Source organism: Sprattus sprattus (genome assembly GCF_963457725.1).
Source record: "Sprattus sprattus genome assembly, chromosome: 10".
Lineage (NCBI taxonomy): Eukaryota > Metazoa > Chordata > Actinopteri > Clupeiformes > Clupeidae > Sprattus > Sprattus sprattus.
Genome location: NC_137908.1, coordinates 26,993,389 through 27,014,404, shown reverse-complemented (window position 1 = coordinate 27,014,404; position 21,016 = coordinate 26,993,389). Strand labels below are relative to the sequence as shown.

Sequence of the window (21,016 nt, the reverse complement as noted above, 5' to 3'; positions counted from 1 at the left end):
GAGAGAGAGTTGTATAGAGTAAAATTCATGCGTTTTGAATATGCCATGAATAAGTGCTGTAATCACAGTTACATTTCAACCATGCTTATGAAATGAGTTTGCCAAGTTGTAAGTCAAATAAGTGTAGAAATGTACTGTAAAAATACGCTATACTAATAAACAATATGAATATTTTGATGGATTACTATTCCCTGTCTGTTAGATGACTGTAGCCTACAACTCTAGACATTACTTTGAAACTTAATATAAAGAAGCTTAAAAATAAACAAATAGATAAAATCAATCACTGTCTTAAGATTACCTGAGCAAAAGTCTGTATCTGTTCACCAAGAAGAATTTGAATGCTGACCTCCTTATCGTATCCAACGCTATTCTGAACTTTGAGTGAAGGCAGGATAGTTTTAATACCGCTAATATTGTTTGTGACGTAATTTGTGACGTCATTTCGGTGCACAGTGGGACTTGCTACGGGAAACGATAACCCATTAGTGCCTACGGGAAACGGTAAAATACAAATATCTCGCAAACTATGATTTCAAAAATCTTCAAAATCAAGGATGCACAGGTTCATGACATGCGTAAGCTACATGCGAAATCTCATAACTAACGTAACTACCGTCAGTGAGACGCCCTAGACAGACTGACACCCTGACACACAGAGATTCCTGGATTTATAGATAGATATGCCATTTGTATTTTACTAGCATGTAAGCATTCCTGGGTGAAAGTACTTTGGGTTGACCTGAGGACTGAGGTGCCCTTTACACATTTTTCACACAAATCGAATCTTTTAATTCTGTAAGGATGGAGCCTGGTAACGAGAGATTTGCGTTAAGACGGAGCCACCAGATTGTGTTGAACGGGCTGTAGTACATACCCCACGCCTGTTGGTGGCGCTTTAGCACTGCTACAGACAACTGAAAAAACGTGAAAAACGTAGAAGAAAAGACTAAACAGCACACGGTAAAGGAGCACAGCACACGGATAAACACATTACACAAGACATTCAAGCTCCAATTAGCAACATTACATTATGGTGGTTAATAAAATCAGTGTTCAGACTAAAGGTTATGCGAAAATGAATTCTATTTTCTATTGATAATAAAGAGTTTGGAACAGTACAACATGACATGTCTGTCATCCCATTTCCCATGAGGCTTTGCTCCGACCATTTTACATCAATTTATGAATAAAAAAGCAAATTAAATCGCTGGCCAATTTATAGTTGTGGTCATGAAAGTTATGTTACGTCTGAATAAAAAGAATTAGATCAAGATAGGAGGCTAAACAAAAATCAGTAGGCTGGATTAATGAGAGTGAGTTCGAGTTAGGGCTGGGCGATATGACGATATATATCGTGAGGACGATAGAAACGTGTCTATCGTGACCTTTCTCCTCTATCTTTTCTATCGTGATAAACTTTTTTTTTCATTATTACACCTAATATACATTTTAATATAATTTCACATCCTAATATAAGATTTTGCTTTTCTTACTATGCAAACTCTAAGTTTATATAACTGTAAAAAAAAGAATATTAAGATCATTTTTAGAGAACGTGGTTTTGCGACACAACACCGCTTTACATTACGCTGCTTTGCATCATACGTTTGCGACATGATTGACGGTGAGAGCCCGCGATATTTAATTCTGGTTTAAAAAAAAATGAATGGTGGACGCGCTGCAGGAAGGTGTCATCAAGCGTCATTACTTTATCGCAGCAGTGAAAATCAAGACATTACAGACGTGCAAATGCTGGGGTGGCCCATTCAAATCAACGGAACTTTTTTGAACATTTTGAAGAGCCGTATAATACGAGTATAATACAAGTGTAGCCATTTATTAGCAGATTCTGTTCCATTTTTCTCAATGATGGTCAAATAGTAGTAGTTTAAGATGCACTATTTCGTTAGTTTAGATTTCTTTTCAGTATTTCAAAAGTGAAGGAGCTGTGGGAGCACAAGAACAGTGAGTATCTAGCAGCGATTATCATAGACATATAGCATACATGTGTGTCTATGGCGTTTATAGCTTAACTATCTAGATTCTAAGTAGCATGGAGGTTTTTTTTTGGTACTCCTAGTAGATCATAAACCCTTGAAGATAAAAATGAAATTGGTTGGGAAATGTAAACGCTAATATGCTTTTTATCCAGATAAAACGCAGCTCCATCGCTTACTTGCGTTTGTTTACAGGACCGTCTTCACTGTTGCACCAACGGGCTGAAGCGGTCAATGGGGCGTATGTGTAATGGCCAACTTCTTAATTTTCTTATTTTTATACGTGGCCATATAAGAAAATGTTCTCATCATTATGGCTATAATATATGAACAAACCTTGAAAAGAAAGTTTTTTAACACTTGATTTATCTTCTGAAAGTACACTAAAGAACCACTGAAAGCCACAAGCACTGGACTAAATGTCACTACATGCACTTTGTTTTAATCTTACTATTTAAAGATTCAATGGAAACGTTCAGTACAATCTGCGTAATTGTGGTACAGGTCGTGATGGATCACACTTTTAAGGACAACCCTATCCAGTAGAGCAAGAGGGCATATCGTGATATATATCGCTATCGTGATATAAAATAATCCATATCGTGATATATGTTTTTTTCCATATCGCCCAGCCCTAGTTCGAGTCACACCATAAGTGAGATGTAAAGCGACAACAAGTGTTATATACAGTCGTATGCAAAAGTTTAGGCACCCCTGATAATCTTTATTACTTTCATTTATAAATTGTTGGGCGTTTGGATCAGGAACTTCTTTGTCACATATATAATACTACATGGACACAGTGATGTTTTAGAAGTGAAATAAGGTTAATTAGATAAACAGAGAATATGCCAAATGTATAATAACAGAATTAGACAGGTGCATAAATTTGGGCACCCCAACAGAAAAATCACAATAATATTTACTAGAGCCTCCTGTTGCCAAAATAACAGCCTCTAGACGCTTCTTATAGCCTCTGATGAGTGTCTGGAATCTGAATGAAGGAATTTTGGACCATTCTTCCTTACAATACAGCTCCAGCTCTGTAAGGTTTGATGGGTGCCTTGCGTGGACAGCCTGCTTCAAGACATCCCATGTATTTTCAATTATATTCAAGTCTGGGGACTGGGATGGCCATTCTAGAACATTGTAGTTGTCCCTCTGCATAAATGGCTTAGTGGATTTGGAGCAATGTTTCGTGTTATTGTCCTGCTGGAACACCCAACTCCGCCGTAACTTCAGCTTTGTTACAGATTCTTGAACATTATTGTCAAGAATTTGCTGGTACTGAGTTGAATCCATGCGACCATCAACTTTAAATAGATTTCCAGTTCCTGTACTAGCCACACAGTCCCACAGCATGATGGACCCCCCACCTAATTTTACTGCGGGCAGCAAGTGTTTTTCTAGGAATGCTGCATTAATTTGCCTCCATGCGTAACGCCTCTTGTTGTGACCAAATATCTCTATCTTTGTCTCATCATTCCACAGCACTTTGTTCCAAAATGAGCCTGGCTTGTTCAAATGTAGTTTGGCAAACCTCAAGCGAGCTTGTTTGTGGCGTGTGTGTGGAAAAGGCTTCTTCTGCATCACTCTCCCATACAGCTGTTTTCTGTGCAATGTGCGCTGAATGGTTGAGCAATGCACAGTGACACCATCTGCAGCAAGATGACCTTGCAGATCTTTGGAGGTGGTCTGAGGGTTATTCTTGACCATTCTGACCATTATTCGCCTTTGCCTCTTTGTTATTTTTCTTGGCCTGCCACTTCTAGCCTTAGCAAGAACTGTGCCTGTTGCCTTCCACTTCATAATTAAATTCATCGCAGTGGAAACTGATAGCTGAAACCTCCAGGATAACTTTTTGTAGGCTTCCCCTAAACAAAACTGCTGAACAATCTTTGTTTTCAGATCATTTGATAGCTGTTTTGATGCCCCCATGTTGCCACTGTTCAGAGGAGAATCAAAGAGAAGCACAACTTGCAATTGGCTACCTTAAATACCTTTTCTAATGGTTGGATGCACCTTTCTATGGAATTGAAGGCTTGACGAGCTAACCAGACTAATTCTGTGTTGCATTTTATCAGCATTGAGTAGGTACAGGTATTCAAATCAACAAAATTATGAGGGTGCCCAAACTTTTGCACAGCCTATTTTTCACATTTGATTTAATTTCACACCAATAAATACTGCTACACTAAATATCTTTGTCTGGAAAACACCCCAGCACTCAGTGATAACTACAAAATAAATATTTGACCACTGTGATCTTTTTTGGTGAAGACAGAGTAAATTATCATGCAGCCTTAGAGGGGTGCCTAAACTTTTGCATACGACTGTATATTGGTTGGAGATCGCATGTGGATCACGTGGGACAATGACGTCATCAGGTTGAGTGAATCCATGCATAAAAACACCAGCCCCCGTACCCCGTACTGGCACATACCCCATGACCGCTACAGCGCACCCAAACCCACCCTCATCAATACACGCACCCACACAAGCAGGTAAACGCCCACACACCACCCATCCCAGATAGATCTCGGGGCACAACCTGGAGCTCCCATTACCCCTTTAGCGCACCCCAACCCACCCTTATCAGTACACACACCCACACACTGCTACTTAGTACTAATCAGAGTTCTACTGAGAGTAGAACACCACTCAACCTTCACACAGAAGGGCCGATCAATACGATGACATTGAAAACCCAGCCAGTCTAGTGACTTTTTTTTTACAGCCATACATCCATGTTCTACTTTTATAACACCTTGTGTTATTTCGGCTTGTCCAGAACTGATCAAACAGAAAGTCATCGAGAACTTTCCAAAGTACACAGTACTCCCCGGACCAGAAAAAAAGAGAAAGATGGACAAAGTTTTTCAGTTGATTCAAACAAACCAACAGGTATCGAGCGTGTCCATCTGGTTATCCTGAATCCGTGGAGAGTGAGAGACACTGTCTTGGCACAGGACAGACAGGGCCACAAGCCTGACAGACTAAAGGAAGAGCTCAACACTGAGAGTGCGAAAAGCCATCAGCGGGAGGGTGGGCACAGCGCAGGGGGGAACAAGGTCACGGCTCAGCACCCAGACCCTGATGGAGGAGCCACTGATCGACCCCGACAGCACAGGTGAAGTGTGGACTCACTTGAGTACGGTATGGTCAAATTAAGGCAGGAGAGAGAGAGAGGGAAAGGCTTCTATTTTAGTGTGCAGGGGGGATGTGCAGTGATAAGCTGAAAACCAGGGCAGTGGACTGGGAGGATGCATTTAGGGCTAACCTTCTAGACACCTTTCAAAACCACACAGACAAAGTCAAAAACGTCAAATTCAAAATCAGTTTATTTGGCACAAACGACACACAGCCACACACACGTGCATTAAGGGTGGCGACACAGGACACACACACACATGCACACCAAGGTCGCAGTGAAAGTGTCCAGGACTAATGGGGACATTTCATTGAAATCTGTTTTTTAATGTTGCATTGGTTAAGGAATGGTGCCTTTTATGAACTGATGGACAAATAAAAATCCACTGATTGTCACATCCTTATCTTTTTATCTTTAACAACTTAACTATGAGCATGGACTTTGAGATGAAAGCAATAGACTTTTTGTGGTGCTTTTTGGTATAATAGCCCTATTTAAAATAGTCACTTGATTCTTATAGATAAATAAATAGGTCTAATAATAGAGTAAAACTAATACAAATATACTTACTAACACTAATACTGCGAGTAAGTTTAAAATAACTCTTGGAAAAACTTAAAAGTTCAAGAAGAAGTAGCTTTGTTCTCCATGAAATCAAACTGGGTTATGAAACTCAGCACCAGGTGTTCCGTCAGCCAAGACCTGCGGGTGGTGCTGAAACGTTCTGAAGTGTTAGGAGTGGGTCAGAACCTGGATGCCAGAGGTGCCAAACTAAACTAAATAAAAAAGTAACAGTAAAACAGTAAAAACAGTTATTTGTTTTGTGTACAAATAATACTATATTCTTTATCTTTCTTTCATTGCCATATCTTGTGACACTCAAAAGGCCCAGTTCATCACCTTCCCATAATTATCACCACCAGATCAGCCTCATTTCCTGCCAAAGTCTGTCTGGCTGCCATGCAACAGGAAGGAAAGGGGCAGCTGTGGGGTCCGTGTCTGTGATAGAAGCAAACCAGCTGCAGACTGGGAAGAGCTAAATGAGCCACAGCCTGATGGTCAACCAGAGGCAAACCAGCATCCAAGTTTGTGCCACAGTGGACAAACTAGGAGCCGTCTAATAGCAGTCACTGGGGTGTACTGCTTTAGGCAACACTGCTGAAGCTAGTGTGCATTCCTAATTGCTGTTCCCATGATGTGGTTTTTGGACATCAAAGCAGAGGGGAAAAACTGTGGGGGCGACCTGCTTTAATGTGTCGGTTAGTCCGGTTGAACTGCCTACGAGCAAACATGGAAAAAAGGGACGAAAACGATGTCAGGGTAGAATGATCTAGAACCCCGCAGTCACTTTTGTGTGGTTTAGGGACTGCAGAAAGGTCTTGGGAAGACTAGATGTGAGATACATGGGCGCAGATAGTGTGTACGTCAGGGGGGTTCTGACGTACACACATTCGAATGACCCTCAATCCGTCCCCCTCACTTTTATTTGAAAAAAAGAATGCGTTCTGTCTTTGCATAAGGCTAAACTCACAGAAAATCAAAAGAATAGTTCTAATTTACTGCTTTGCAACAACTCTCATAAAACAGTCAGATCAAAGACGGACAATCATTTTGTTGAGCTGGGCAGGCTGCCTTCGTCAGTTCGTCGTCAGAGATTCTAATCTAAAAGTAACCGGTCTCTGGCGTTTACGTCTCGAGCCTGGTTTCCATGGTTAAAACCGAAAAAGCACAAAACAATTTCATCCTTTTTTTAAAAGGCATCAACTGTAAGTAAACTGTGCATTACGGTATCATATCACAAGGGGGACTCGACATTCATTATTATTATCCATTTTTCGGCAATTGCAACTTTCTGGAGTTGTCGGGGGTCTTTCGGAAATGTGTACAGTAGGCCTATTTGATTGTACCAATGCCAAGCCTAATGGTGCGTGTAAGTTGTTACAGGTTGAATCATGAGAAAAACGAACTTTAGAGCTAGACAAATGCCACTGCAGTGGCGCTAACGTGATCAATTTACTATGAACAGTAATTTTAACTAGAATGCGTTTCGTGAACGAACTGCGAGAGTGTGCTTGCTCTGTTGCGGCCATGACCTTTGACGTTGCAGCCATAACATCACACAAAAGATCAGATGCAACCAAGCTCAACCATTATATTTTGGCTCCACTGACGTCTAGACATATGACGGTGTCTTTGTTGTTCTGTTTTTGTTTGCTTGTTTATCGTGAAAGGGTCTAGTGTGTTACATTTAGCTTGGAGAAGTCTTAAAATAGGCTCCAAGTGACATTTGTCTTATTGTGTATGTGTAATTTACCTCCAAAGGTCGTGTTAATCCATGAGTGCACCTGAATTGTGCGGTATTTGCTGAGTTTTAATCTGCTTGTTTTAATTGTGTGTGTTGCGGCTGCAATAAATCTTGTCTGTGCTTCAAATGTAAATATATTTATTGTCTCTCTATGGTGGAAATCAGATGTATGATGGAACTTGCATTTACTATGCACAAACATTTCAGCTGTCATGGTGATAATAGTTCCAGAGTTTCGTTATACTGACTTACTGAGCTAAGTGTTGATACACTTCGTAAGAAATTATTATCTAGGTAAAAACCTGCATCGTCCCCCCCAGTTTCAAAAACCTATCTGCGCCCCTGGTGAGATACTGGGATATCCTTCTATATTTTTCCTTTTAAAAATGTGCCCTGTTTAAACAGATTGCCTTTGACCAATCCTCAACACTGAATGTTTGACAGTAAAGGGGTGGGGGAGAAAAGAAATGTAAGCCATGCATGATCTCAACAATTCCACAGGGGACATTTGTCAGATATCAAATCCTAACAGGCACTGAGGCAAAAAGGAAGAAACGTGCCGTGTGCAGTGAGTGTTCTCATATTTGCCCACATGGTCTACATGCACTGATATGGTAGTTGTTCTCTTGTGACCGTGGTTTTCGTTGTTGAGGCTATGAGCCAAGGGCTGGACAGTGCTAAATGTTAACAGTGAAATTTGCAGAGACTGTCTAATCAAATGTGACAAAGTGGAAAAACTGGTTCACTAGCACAGAGAGTGGGGAAAAAAGAGCAAACAACAGTTCTTAAGCCCTGTGCATAACAACGCATGATGTTTTAAAGCAGGAAGCTTCTCACAGAGATACTTCCTCAATTGAACTGTGTTCAAATTCTTCTTGGAAGATGTTCAAAGTCAGCCTGGCATTAGGACTCCTGAACCAATGTTGCAGCAAATTCCATGAAACAGGCTTTCTGTTTAAGTACTTGGAATGATTGCTTCCGCGGGACTTCCCTGTTATCAAAACAATAGTGCCTGCGTCTCCGTAAACAACTCTTTTTGACACGAAGGTCAATTCCCAGTCATCTCAGAGGAATACTGTTAATGAGGAACCCATACTGGAGCAGAACACTTCCATTTCAGTGGGGGACACACCATAGAAATAAAACCAATCTCCGTTTACTGTCCATCTGGGAGTCTAGCAATTAACCATTTCAGCAAAGAGAGCCGAGGAGGCTCCTCAGTAACTGTGCACAGTACTGTTTCATCAGTGCAGAGTGTTTCCATTTAGGATCTAGGCCCTCTCTGGGGCAGCTGATTAGGTATTTGCATGAACATGGAGGCAATAGGTATGAGAACCTCAGGTGCAACAATCGCGCTAATTAACTAATTGCCCCATATATAACCAATAGTTTTCCCATGACAACATGCCCATCAGAGACGTACCACTATAGCTAAACATCTCCCTTGTTAGGAAAGTATGTTCCTAAGATGGAATCCCATAGGCTTTAATGGAGGTGCAAATGTCAAGTTAGGGGATGATACAGGTTGTCAGTGTGTAACACATAGCATGAACACTACTCGCTATTCACGTCATTAAAATAAGGTTGGGGATCAGATTATGGTCTTAGCTCACAATCCTAGCACCAAGCAACAGTCTTTTCCACATTGTCAGGAACAGAGCCCAGAAAATAGATGTGACAGATGAAGAGATATGTGTGTGAATGTGCGATTCATCATAATTTTCACTGATAATTATACTGGGAATCCAGACAGACCATGTGGCTCTCTTTTATCGGGGCTCAGGGTGTAGCACAGCAGCTAGGGCTGGTTTCCCATAGTTTGAGAGTGAGCACTCCCCATGAGCCAAAGGGTGTGTGTGTGTGTGTGTGTGTGTGTGTGTAGGTGTGTGTGTGTGTGTGTGTGTGTGTGTGTGTGTGTGTGTGTGTGAGAGAATGCTTGTGTGAGTATGTGTGTGTGTGTGTGTGTGTGTGTGTGTGTGTGTGTGTGAGTATGCTTTTGTGAGTATGCTTGTGTGTGTGTGTGTGTGTGTGTGTATGGATGGCAGCTAAATTATAGATGGGGCTGGGACACTTCCCTGTGTCTCCCAGGCTGGTAATAACACCTGCTCGCAGCTCATTCACCCAGCAAGCAGATCAGAGCGGAGGAGAGCCGAGTCAGTCAGGGCACTAAGCACTGGAGACCTACTGCTGAAGGCACCCACCATGGGACCACAGCACAGCAGAGTGTTCTTCATACTACATACTACATGGACAAACTGTACACCTTCTCTATGGTTTCCATGAAGGGGGTGGGGAATAGAAGAGCTTCATTTGTGAAAACAGCCGATATGGGAACAGTGGGTGAACACTGGAGGGGTTTGTAGGCAGTAAACATATTGGCTCTTGACAAATGACCGGATTGCACCTTGAAAGCAATCATATCTATGCTCAATCACAAGTTGTACCTCATTTAGAAGAATATAACTGGTATGAATTTAATTGAAGCACATAGCTGTTGCAAGAAACAATTTAGATCCACCTGTGTTGTTGTGATTGCACTGGATGGAATCCTTATTCTCTAGAGATCTACCCTATAGGTTTACAGCTTGGGTTATGACACCAAGCTGATTCGTGTACAATTACTACAGTGAAGCTCCATTCATTGGCTCAAAATCAATGAAACACGACCTCTTTCCAGTATGGTTACTCAATATCATTGTCGGCATCCCCCTGTTCAAAGTGTGGCTATTAAAACTATTCATCTCCTCTCTGAGTGGACTCTCACTGTCAATACTGCGGAGCTATTATGGTTGATCCAACCACCACTAAGGGCTATATACCACTGAGAAGTGGTAGAGAAGGAAAACTTTAGCTGAGCCACTTGTCCACTCAACAGGGCAGGGAGTAAAATAACAAACTAATGAATCAGACAGTAGGCTAAAGACAAACAAAATGAGAAGCAGAGGGAGAAAAAGACAGAATTGGGACGTTCACTGCTGTGGACCTCTATACTTGGTAGTAATTGAAATGGACTTCAAGCAGTAAAGGTGAACATAAGACATTCAGATGTCTGGGAGGCAGAGTGTGGTGTATCCACAGATATGCAGATAAGGATGTTGTCAATTATCTGGAGAAAAAAAACACCAGAACAAGTAGTTATCCAGCCTTAACCTTCTGAGGGGAGGAGAAACACATAAATAACCCTGAAACTCAACATACTGAAAAGCACCGCTAAATCAAGTTCCACCTCTGTGTCCAAAGACAAACTGCTGCAGACAGCTGTGTTCTACAAAGATGGCAAAACGCCAAACAACTGGAGTCTGCCTCCTAGTCACTTCCTTCACTGGCCGTCCTAGTGATGGTCAGAGAAAGCCCCATATCCAACAGCCGTTCAACAGTGTGAGAGCACTGCATTGCTCCATCAGGCCTATTGATTTCAGATGATTCCAGAGCCTGCCCCCTCACTGCATCCAATCTGTGGACGTGCTGCTCGGCTGTGGCCAGCATGGCCAACTGAAAAACACACTAAACTTTTTCATCAATAACATCAGCTAGCCTAGCTACATCCACTGACGAACAACCTAAACTTTCTCATCAATAACATCAGCTAGCCTAGCAACATACACTGATAAACATTCTAAACCTTCTCATCAGTAACATCAGCTAGCCTAGTTACATCTGCAGGCAGGTTTACTGGAAATTAAACTAGTCTGCTAATGACTGCCCCCCCCCCTTCCTCCCTCAGTCATTAGAGGATAGATTGTTTCCTATCCTTTACCAATTGTAATGAGGAAGCTTTTTACTCTCAGAGGTGTGTTTTTACTTTAAGCTATACATGTTCTATTTTTTTTACCTGTAATGTGCTTAAAGGGTCGTGATGGATTGGTTTCTAAGTTTAGAACTTGACCTTTAAAACCTTAGCTAGACAGTCTTAACCCCATAATGTGATGTCAGAGTTGTAACGTGAATAACCATAATCCCAAAGCAACCTACTGAAGCAATATCAGACATTTTGGATGGTATTGCTCAAGGTCTTTTGAAATCTGATTCTATCAGATCAGTTAAAAAGGATCGGTCAATGGTCTGATATGTATAACTACCAGTAACAGCTTAAGTAAGCTCCTTTAATACAAACCCAGTAATGACTGTTTGCATGAAGCCTTTCAGGCAAATACATATTATTAGAGTTAGGACTGAAGAAAGCTGATCAGTCACCAAAACATTACCAGTATCATTACAGGCTATTCTAGCCAGCCATGATGTTGAGTGGTTCTGGTGAACTATTTAAATGGTATATTTCCTGCTATGGTGTTTCACAGTGATGAAAAGTGTCTCTTTCTGTTTGATAGCTGATTATGCCAAAATAGCACTGACCTAGCTGGCGAAGCAACATTTTTGGATCTGATCCAGAAACAAACTCATAACTCATTTATCCACAGTAGCTTCTAACAATGGGTGTCACTGAACTGGATTTACACTCACTGTATTCAGGCATTCAGGTTACTACAATACGGCAGGTTTCCACTTCTTTTATGACCAGATGTGGGGCTGGTTGAATTGTAGAATGCTCCACTTTTTCCGAGTGGATTTCATGTCTATTTGCGGAGAGCAGAGAAACATTTGTGTCAACAGGCTCGGCCAAAATCAATACCTGCTCTTGTGTTTCACCACTCCCATTAATACCCACACTTCACAAGCCAACTGATAAAGCCCACCCTTTCAGCAATGGCCCACAGGCCCAGATAGAGTACCCCTGTGCAAGAGCTATCATTGGGACTTCCAGGCAAAACGGTATGCATGGACACACAAGGCTGCTGAAAAGGCTTGGTTAGAGACGAGTGGGTCATTCAGGGAAGTGGGATATGTGAAGAGTCACAGCTCACTCACTTCCTTGGCAATGTGAGCGCTTTTTGTGTGCCTAATTAATTGTTCGTCTGGTTTAATTACTGGCAAGCACAGCCGCAAAGCCAAGGCTCCACTCTGCACGACCAGACGAGCAACACTGTAACGTTTAAAGAGAGATCAGAGAAGCAGTCAAACCTAAACCACACAGTTCTCCCGGTTTGGGCATGCGGACATAAACTACTGTGCATGCCGAAGTCTCTTGTTGGAAATTCTTTATTAGGAACAATCCCTTGAGATGAATCATCTCGTTTTCAAGGGGGTCCTATGAACTCTTCTAATCTCTAAATGATCTTAAAAGGTGTAATGACCTCAAGCATTTCATACAGACAAGATTATCATCAAGTTGTGTAGTGGTCCCTACTAGAACTAATATTTACACACTGCTGTCACCACATCCTGAATAAATGGAGTCACTAAGATGAAGATAAGCATCTGTAATATAAGAGCATTTCTTCCCCCCTGACCAGTTTACTTGTTGATATTGTTTATAGTGGCAGTGGACACACCTTTAAACAAAGAACATCCTCTGTGTACTGATGGAAAGGATCAAAATCAACAAGAAATTCCAGGTGTACACATTTCATATTCCGATGAATAATAATCCCTCTCTTGTTGTGAGTAATGCAACATTAAATCTTATTTCGTTTCTGAAACATGCAGAACCAGTTCAAACGTAATTTCCAAGCACTCTGCAACCCAGTCCAGCTCAAAGCAGCCACTCACACTCACAATGCCAGTGAAGGTGTAGGGATCCCTCACTCAGCTGATTCTAAGGGCTTTTCTTGTTCTCCTAGATCTGACTGCAGCTTTCGACACAGTGGGACCATGGAATGTTGCTTGAGCGATTGGAGCATTGTCTTGGGATAAAGGGGAAAACACCTCATTGTGGATGGCATATTTTCAAACCCTGCCACCCCCCCTCACATGGAGTCCCACAAGGTTCAATACTAAGCCCCCTTTTCTTCTCACTTTATACATTGCCTCTCAGACAGCTAATCAGAAAGGGATTTCTTCTTACTGCTATGCTGATGGTACTCAGACAAAATAAAAAAGAGATTTCTGGCTCCCCTGATATTAGTAGTGTGCTTGGTCCTCTCACACCATACCAAAAGCATGCTATAAAGAATCTTGTTGTGTTTTTTGACTAGGCAGATACTGTAAGTTTGGTTGTCAGAGAAATAATTGTGAGAAACTTCCCATCCCAAAAAGATTGTGAGAAGGTAGTCTTCTTCCAGACTTGACTATTGCAATGCAATATACTCAGGGATAAGCCAATCATCACTTCATAAAGTTACAAGTGGTCCAAAATGCACTAACTTAACTTTTAACAGCGACCAAGAAGCTTGACCGCATTACACCAGTTTTAGGAGAACTACACAGGCTCCCAGTAAGGTTCAGTGTTGATTTTAAGATTTTATTGTTTGTTTTTATGATTGTGAATGGAGTAACTCATGTTCTAACCTTCTGACCCCTTACATTCCTTAAAAGATTCTAAGGTCCTCTGAGGACACTTAAATTCAGATTGAAAACTGTCCATCTCTGGATTTTAACTTGGTGATGGATTATTTTAGCTGTAATTCAGTATGAGGTTGGCCTTTTATATGTTTTTTTAGTCAAGTTTAGTTTAATTTGCTGTTATTTGTTGTGGTTTTTATTGTTTTTGTGGTTTTATTCCCTTCTATTATCCATATTTAATGGGTATGCATTTTGCTTGCTTATATTCACTTTCTCAGCCATTTTCGAATTATTTTTCTTATATTGCTATTAATGTCTTATTGATCAACCTCAACTGGAAAGCACTTTGGTATAACTGCTGTCGTTTTTAAATTTGCTATATAAATAAACGTGACTTGACTTAACTCACTGAGCCACTGTCTAAGCACAGGACAACATTAAGGGGGCCATTTGCCAGCAAAGAAAGAGTGGAGGAGGGGTCAAGTAAGGAGGGCAAATGAGGCAAGAGGGTGACAGGCCACCGAGAAAACAGAAGAAGGTTGAGTGTTGAGGCGAGTGATCACTACATCCTGATTCCTCATTCTTGCACTCTGGACAGAGCACGACGCTCAAGGAATTTAGAAAATCAGAATCAACCACTTGCAGTTTTGAGTATGAGCGTAGCGTACTGTATGACTGGAGGGCTACACTGCGCCATTCAGTTGCACATTCACAAGCCAGATTATTAATAGAAAATAAAAACTTTGTTTCCATAGCAACTGTTATAGTCCATATGGAAAGTGTCTTCCCTGTTGCCAAGACAACCAGCCCACGATGAACTCTCCACTAAGCAATGCAGTGAGCCAGTGATCTTTACATAAACAGCCTGGACAACTGAAAGACAATGGGGGACGGGGAAATTGACAGAAAAACAAAGGCTATCATAGTATAAAAGGCTATCATAGCTAATCATCTCATCTGATCTAGCCAATTCAGAATAGCAGTAACGCTTACAATATGAAATCCAGATGTTCAGTACCAGAATGTGACAATAACAGTTTTTCAGGCCAGTACAGATTGGCTTGTGAGGTCTCAGTAGACAAAAAAAAGTACTTAATAGGCACTAGCTGTGAAAATAATTGTCAATGTCACTTTGAGTGCAGTAGGTCAGTGAAACAAAAACATTTACTTCACTGATAACCATGACACAAATATGAAAAAAGGAACAAATACCACTTTAAAAAAGACAAAAAAACTGTTTGAAATATTCCACTTCCAATTTACAATGAGCCTCACTTGAAACCTAAGCATGTTTTTCCTAATTGAATCATGTAAAGGTATCTTTGCACATGGATGACAAAATAAAAGCAAACATAAACTTCCTCTATTTCATTTGTAAGTGAGTTGTGAATTTGTAATGTGGAAATCTATTTGCAAAGCAGTTCTCCTGTATAAAAGCTGCAAACTGCCTAGAACAGAGTGAAAAGGATATGCTAAACACATCTTGACTTTTTCCCCTGGCAGAAACATATTTTCTTCTGCCTGGAGCCCCCTTCCCCCATCCTCTCTCAGGGTCTCTGCAGGGAGGAGGGCCTGGAGTCTCCGTCCGATCAACACTGGGAAGCACTTCCCCGCCGGTTTGGTGAAGGGTCAGTTCACACATCTACCCTACGAAACTTGACAGCAACGTCACCCAGAAAATGGGCCCCATCCGTAGAGTAAACAGCTAAAAGTAGTCCGCTGCATCTGTAACCTCTTTAAACTGTCACTGAACCATGGTCTAAAGTGGCCCGTTACAGCATGATGCTCTCCTTCCTTTTTACATAACTGAGTTTCAGGGACTTCAAAGTTATTCCCCATTTGCTTTTAAATCCATTTTATGGGCATATTTGATATGATACCGTCTATACAGTACAAGCTGAAATGTAAGGTCTAAATGTTGTACTTACGTCCCAAGAACCTCTTTAAAGTCATAAATCTCCTTGACGTCAGACGTTTTCTTTTTCCATGAATGTCCATCTTGACCCAAGGGCATTTTCCTGTTGTTACGGTCCAATACAGGAATGCTAAAGAGAATATAAAAAAGAAGATATTTCAAGTCAATCAACATGTCGAACTGTATCATGTACAGTGGGCTAAATGGACATGAACAGTATGTTGAGAGACAGATTTATATTATTCTATTCCATTCTGTTATTCTTTTAGTTAAAGTTCCAGATACTTGGGAAGTTAAAGTAAACAGAATCTCAAGCAGATTAAGTCCTGGAAAAGTTGATGTCTACTTACTGTATGGCTCTTGACATAGAATAGGTCTTTTACTCTGAGTAAAAGTACTGAAAGCAAGACACTTTTTGTATATTTAGCTCTGAAATTGAATGGAATGACACCAGAAGCCAAAAGCATTAAAATCTTTGGTCAACATGTGAGATGTACCTACAGGTCAACTGTATATATTAAAGGTACAATGCAGTTGTATCATACTAGGATCATTTAGTTATTTTCGCTTGCTATGCATAATGCTTCAGATGCATAACTATCATGACTTCAGTTTCGCATTCCCCCATTATCCTATCCTTGACCTATTATATTTGACTGTCTTGACAATTTAAAACCACTCGTGTCAGATATAATCATGTCCTACAAACGTTAGTTACATAAAGACATGAAAAGCTCTACAAGGACACTTAGGTTAAATGACACATTTACAGAGTCCTTCCAGTTTAGTTCCTGCATTAATTAATGATGTGCCTGTGTCTGGGTGCACTAAACAGCTAGCTTGACAGGATTTTGGGGGAAATGCCATTACCAAATTACTGATTACCATAAAATAATGAAGGTTACTTTTTTCAGTTGAATAAAGATATCAATATCTAGTAAAAACAGAAAGTAATTATAATTTATTTTAAATCATCATCAAAGTCTTTCACAATCATTACAGTTACATTATAACAGGGAAAGGTGGGAGAGGAATATTTTGTCAGAGGTGCATCGAGATTTTCCTTCACAAATGCATAACCTTTCTATTTGTGTCCATTTTTAGTAACAACATGTCTGCCAATTGACAACAACAATTCCAGCCATTGGAATTTTCCAAGAACAGTCAGACAGCTTCTATCAGGGCTTCTTCTGTGTACTGCTGCCTGATACTGCTGTGCCAAGTCCACTGACTGCCGCACATTTAGAAGTGTCTAAGCCAGGACTGAGTGATGGTACACAGAACTCTGGACTTCAACAAGCAATATATATGGCCACACTTGCAGTTTTACAAGATCTTAAATATGTCTAAACTAATCTTAACCACCTAGCAGGAAGTAGGCCTACAGGTCAACAAGACACCTCTTGGTGATCCACAATATCATAGAAGCATCAAATATAAAGGTTCTAAGCCTCAGATCTCTTTCTGTTGCGCCGAGTACGCTTTGACTGGCAGAGGCTGTAGGAGATTAAAGGATTATAATCCTAAATTTACAGACAAAATCCATAACACCATAGGTTATGTACAGATGTCCCAACAGCCTGGTTGATAATAAATAGATATTGTGGAACAGAAGCTACCATGCCCTTGCAGATCATGCATAACCACATCATGACATGCATGACAAAGTCCACAGACTTGTACTACATAAACCTGGGGGAAATTTGGTTTAGCTAAGGGATGCGTTCAGTGGAATCAGTGCCATGTTGGAGTGGCATCAGTGCCATGTTGGCCACACTGCCACTGCATCCAAGGCCCTCCTTCAAACTGGAGTTGGAGCTGTGCAAGTTTCCATGGAAACCCAAGAAAGGAACCACAATATCTGCTAAACCAAACTGCGCACTCGCACAAAAGCGACAGGTGCGCTGTTTATTTTAGTCCTGGCCTCAACGCAAACACTCTGTATCTGTAGCTTCCCGCCTACCTCTAACACGGCCCTGTAGAGGATCGGTTCCTCATTAAAAGTCAGCTATGTTGGAGGAAGTGTCGACTTGGTAAAAGGCTAGAGGAAGTACCAAGAATGTACTACAGAAGTCTGCTCTGTGTTCAAGACCATAGCTGGGCTTCATTTTAACCTCTAATGCTCTCTCAGGAAATAGCACGACTTTTACAAACTCTCTGGCCTACTAACTGTGACAGGTGCACATATTAATTTGGAGCATCTGCAAACAGCAAGTTGGGGGACATAGGGGACATAACTTTGTCAAATCATTGTATAATCTAAGATTAAATGTCAAAATAATTCTACCTCAAAGAAACACAGCATTTAATAGAGGTGTTAAAAGCACCTTTTGAGAATGACTGCAAATAAGTGACTGAAATATTCATTTCAAGATAATTGATGTACTAATGTGGTAACTTGCATTCTAGGTTGGTCACACCTAGCGGTTTGTATACTTGCACAAATCTTACCTTATTTCATTGTAATGACAACATCCATCATTAGCATGAAGATCATCATGGCAAATGTTTTTTTTTTTTTTTTTACTTTACACAAATGTAAATACGACAACATTTCAAGATTCAGTTGTTGTTTTGGTATGAGTAATATTACTTCTTTTAGAAATTGAGCATGCTGTTTTCTCACATTGGTCTGTGCAACGTCCAGGCTAGGGTATGAATGTCAAACAAATTCCAGATGACGTTCATGTTTTGACATTTTCATTTGGCACTGTCATCCTTACAACCAAATGCAACACTATGGAGCTAATGTCATGCTAAGAACTCAAGGGTATTTTGTCATTAAATATTTCACCTGGACAGAACATACAGCTTGGAACAAGCAAGAAAATGGACATTCATGAAACAGAGAGGTATGCTTGAACGACAAAACTCAAGGAAAAAATACAGGCACGGATTGTTCTGTATTTTGTTCATGGGAATGGGTAGAGGAACAATTGTTTGAGAAGAGTGCATGCAGGTTGAGCTACGACAAGGAACCAGAGTTGGAGTGGATTGTTTGTGTCCATCAGGATATGCGAGGTACCAACTAACAAGGAAAGTTGTCTTTTAGGAGTCTTGAAAGAACCGGATAAATATCTCAACACATGAACTCTAATATCTACAGTTGTTTTACATGCAACATTCTCATACGCATCTTGTAAATTACATACAGATGAACTTGATACTCACTGATTTCCCATTGCTGCGCAGTAGACAGAAGAGACAATAAGAAAGTGACACAACAACCTTTAACAGGCTGGGTCGGGTGACAGGAGCCTGGGTCATGAGAACCTGTGACACACGGTGAGTTTTGCGGCACCTCAGAGCTGCACTTCAGGACTTCCCTTTTAGGTGCGACACCACGGTGCGCGCATTCTGACAGGATGTGGAAGACACCATGCGTGGTTTCACCATCAGGCCGAATAAGTAACAACATGCTTCTGACAGCTGCCATTACAAAAATGCTTTCACTTGTGAACATCTACAAACATAGCTCGCAAACACAGTCTGGGGACTTTTTTTATAGGACAGCTCTGTCTTCTGGAATTTAAGTCCAAAGAGCAACCAGTCAGCAAAACCTGCTAGGGGCTCATGACACAGAAATAATCATCTCTGGGCATTTCAAGCAGTTATATTATTGCCTTATCTGCCACATTCGCAGATAAGAATCGGTTCCTTGAAGGTGAGGCATTCCACGTATAGATAAGGCGTGATATCTGTGCAGCACAGCAGTGCTTGACAATGCCAGAGCAGAGGTTCCAGTCATGAGCTCAGCAACCTTGGGGGAGGTCCCCTCTATGTCAGAATTAAGAAATAGTCGCATACACATACATTACATACACCCCAGGTTGACTAACAGTGAAGACAGCCTACCAGAGAATGCAAAGGCAATGCTAAAAAAAGGTTAGGGATATTATGAGTGTGCCTACAATAAACCTGTTCAGCAGGGCAACTAAGCACACATTTCTAATGCTGCATGATCATCAGCCATCTGTCATCTATGCCGTCAATTAGCAGCATCAAGGTCCCAGCTCACTAAAAACTAAAGCTAGAGTCCAATCAATGATAAAGTCTGGACCATATTTAGACCACAAGTCATGGTGAATAAACCACGCTGAGCCTATCTCCATTGAGACAGTAAAATGGGTGAACTATATGCAAACCAAGGAGAAGCATACCAAGATACAGAGTAGCCTACACTCACATTTTCGAGATGAAATGATCAGAGCACCTAAGGGATAGACCAAAACAAAACTCTTCTCTCCTAATTAGTGATTGGTTCTCCTACAGACTGCCACTTCAGAACAGATGACCCACCTGTTTTTTCAGAGATGTAGAGACAGACAGCGCATTCCAGACGTTTTTTAGTTCAGGAAATAAAGTGGATTATTTGTAGTTTGACAGGTCGAGTTGCAAACTGAAATTGTTCGTTCAACATTCCCCAATTTCTTCAAAAAGAATGCTTCATTGCCTTGCTCGTCTACATAAATAAAAATCGTAATTAATTAACGTCTTCATGCATCGTCATCCAGATAAATTCAGAAAAGGAAAAGTGGGGGTTTATTTCACCGATCACTCCTGCCTTCTTAATCCTGACGTCCGTCTTTCTTAACCCACTGATGATGAGGAAGGGGAGAACGAGCCCTCTAGTTGAACAGCCGTGTATAAACAAGCACCATATGCATAAGTGATGTTCAGCTATCAATTATTGATAATCTCCTAAAAAATCCGTAATACTCGTATAATAGTCCTAAAGTCTGTTTCGTTGCACACATTCTTACTGCTATGAGTACGCCCATACCCCTATTCAGTGTGCAACTCAAGTCAGTATTTGAAAAGTCGGCTACTTGCTACCAAAACCAGCGAGAGGATTTTCGCGCCGCTCAGATTAACGTTCATGCTGCAATGCTAAACAGTGCGTAAACATTAAACATTCATTTACCTGTAAATTACAGAATCTTGGGGATTCTCCTCTGTCTGATTGTCTTGAACAGAACTGCCCTCTGTTCGCTGAGAACTGGATCCTTTGACAAACCCAGCAGTGCTTTCCTGACGTCAGAGTAATCAGAGGGAGTGGCTTGACGGTGGAAGGGGACGATCTGTTCGGTCCTAAACCAATAAGAGACCCATTTGACTCACAGGTAATTGTAGCGTTGCCATCATTCGCTACCTTTGCTCTGGCATCTTGCCAGGAACGGTGTACACACATGGCGTACACTCGTCCAACGAATTTATTGTAACTGATTGTTGTTGTTTTTTTACGAAGTATATTTTTATTTCAAAGTGTATCTAGCTAAGGTGGTATGAAAAAATATACGACTAAT

At 40.9% G+C, this 21,016-nt stretch overlaps 1 protein-coding gene across 1 annotated transcript in view; it reads right to left on the bottom strand.

Moving 5' to 3' along the window:
• camk1b (calcium/calmodulin-dependent protein kinase Ib) overlaps positions 1 to 20,746 on the bottom strand; it is a 41,533-nt gene extending 20,787 nt beyond the window's left edge. Inside the window, exons 1-2 of the mRNA XM_080846656.1 lie at positions 20,635 to 20,746; positions 15,724 to 15,840 (exon numbers count right to left, since the gene is read on the bottom strand). Of these exons, the coding sequence (XP_080702782.1) occupies positions 15,724 to 15,809 (86 nt within the window). The 5' untranslated portion in view covers positions 15,810 to 15,840; positions 20,635 to 20,746. The remainder of the gene's footprint in view (positions 1 to 15,723; positions 15,841 to 20,634) is intronic.
• Between the last annotated feature and the right edge of the window lie 270 nt (positions 20,747 to 21,016).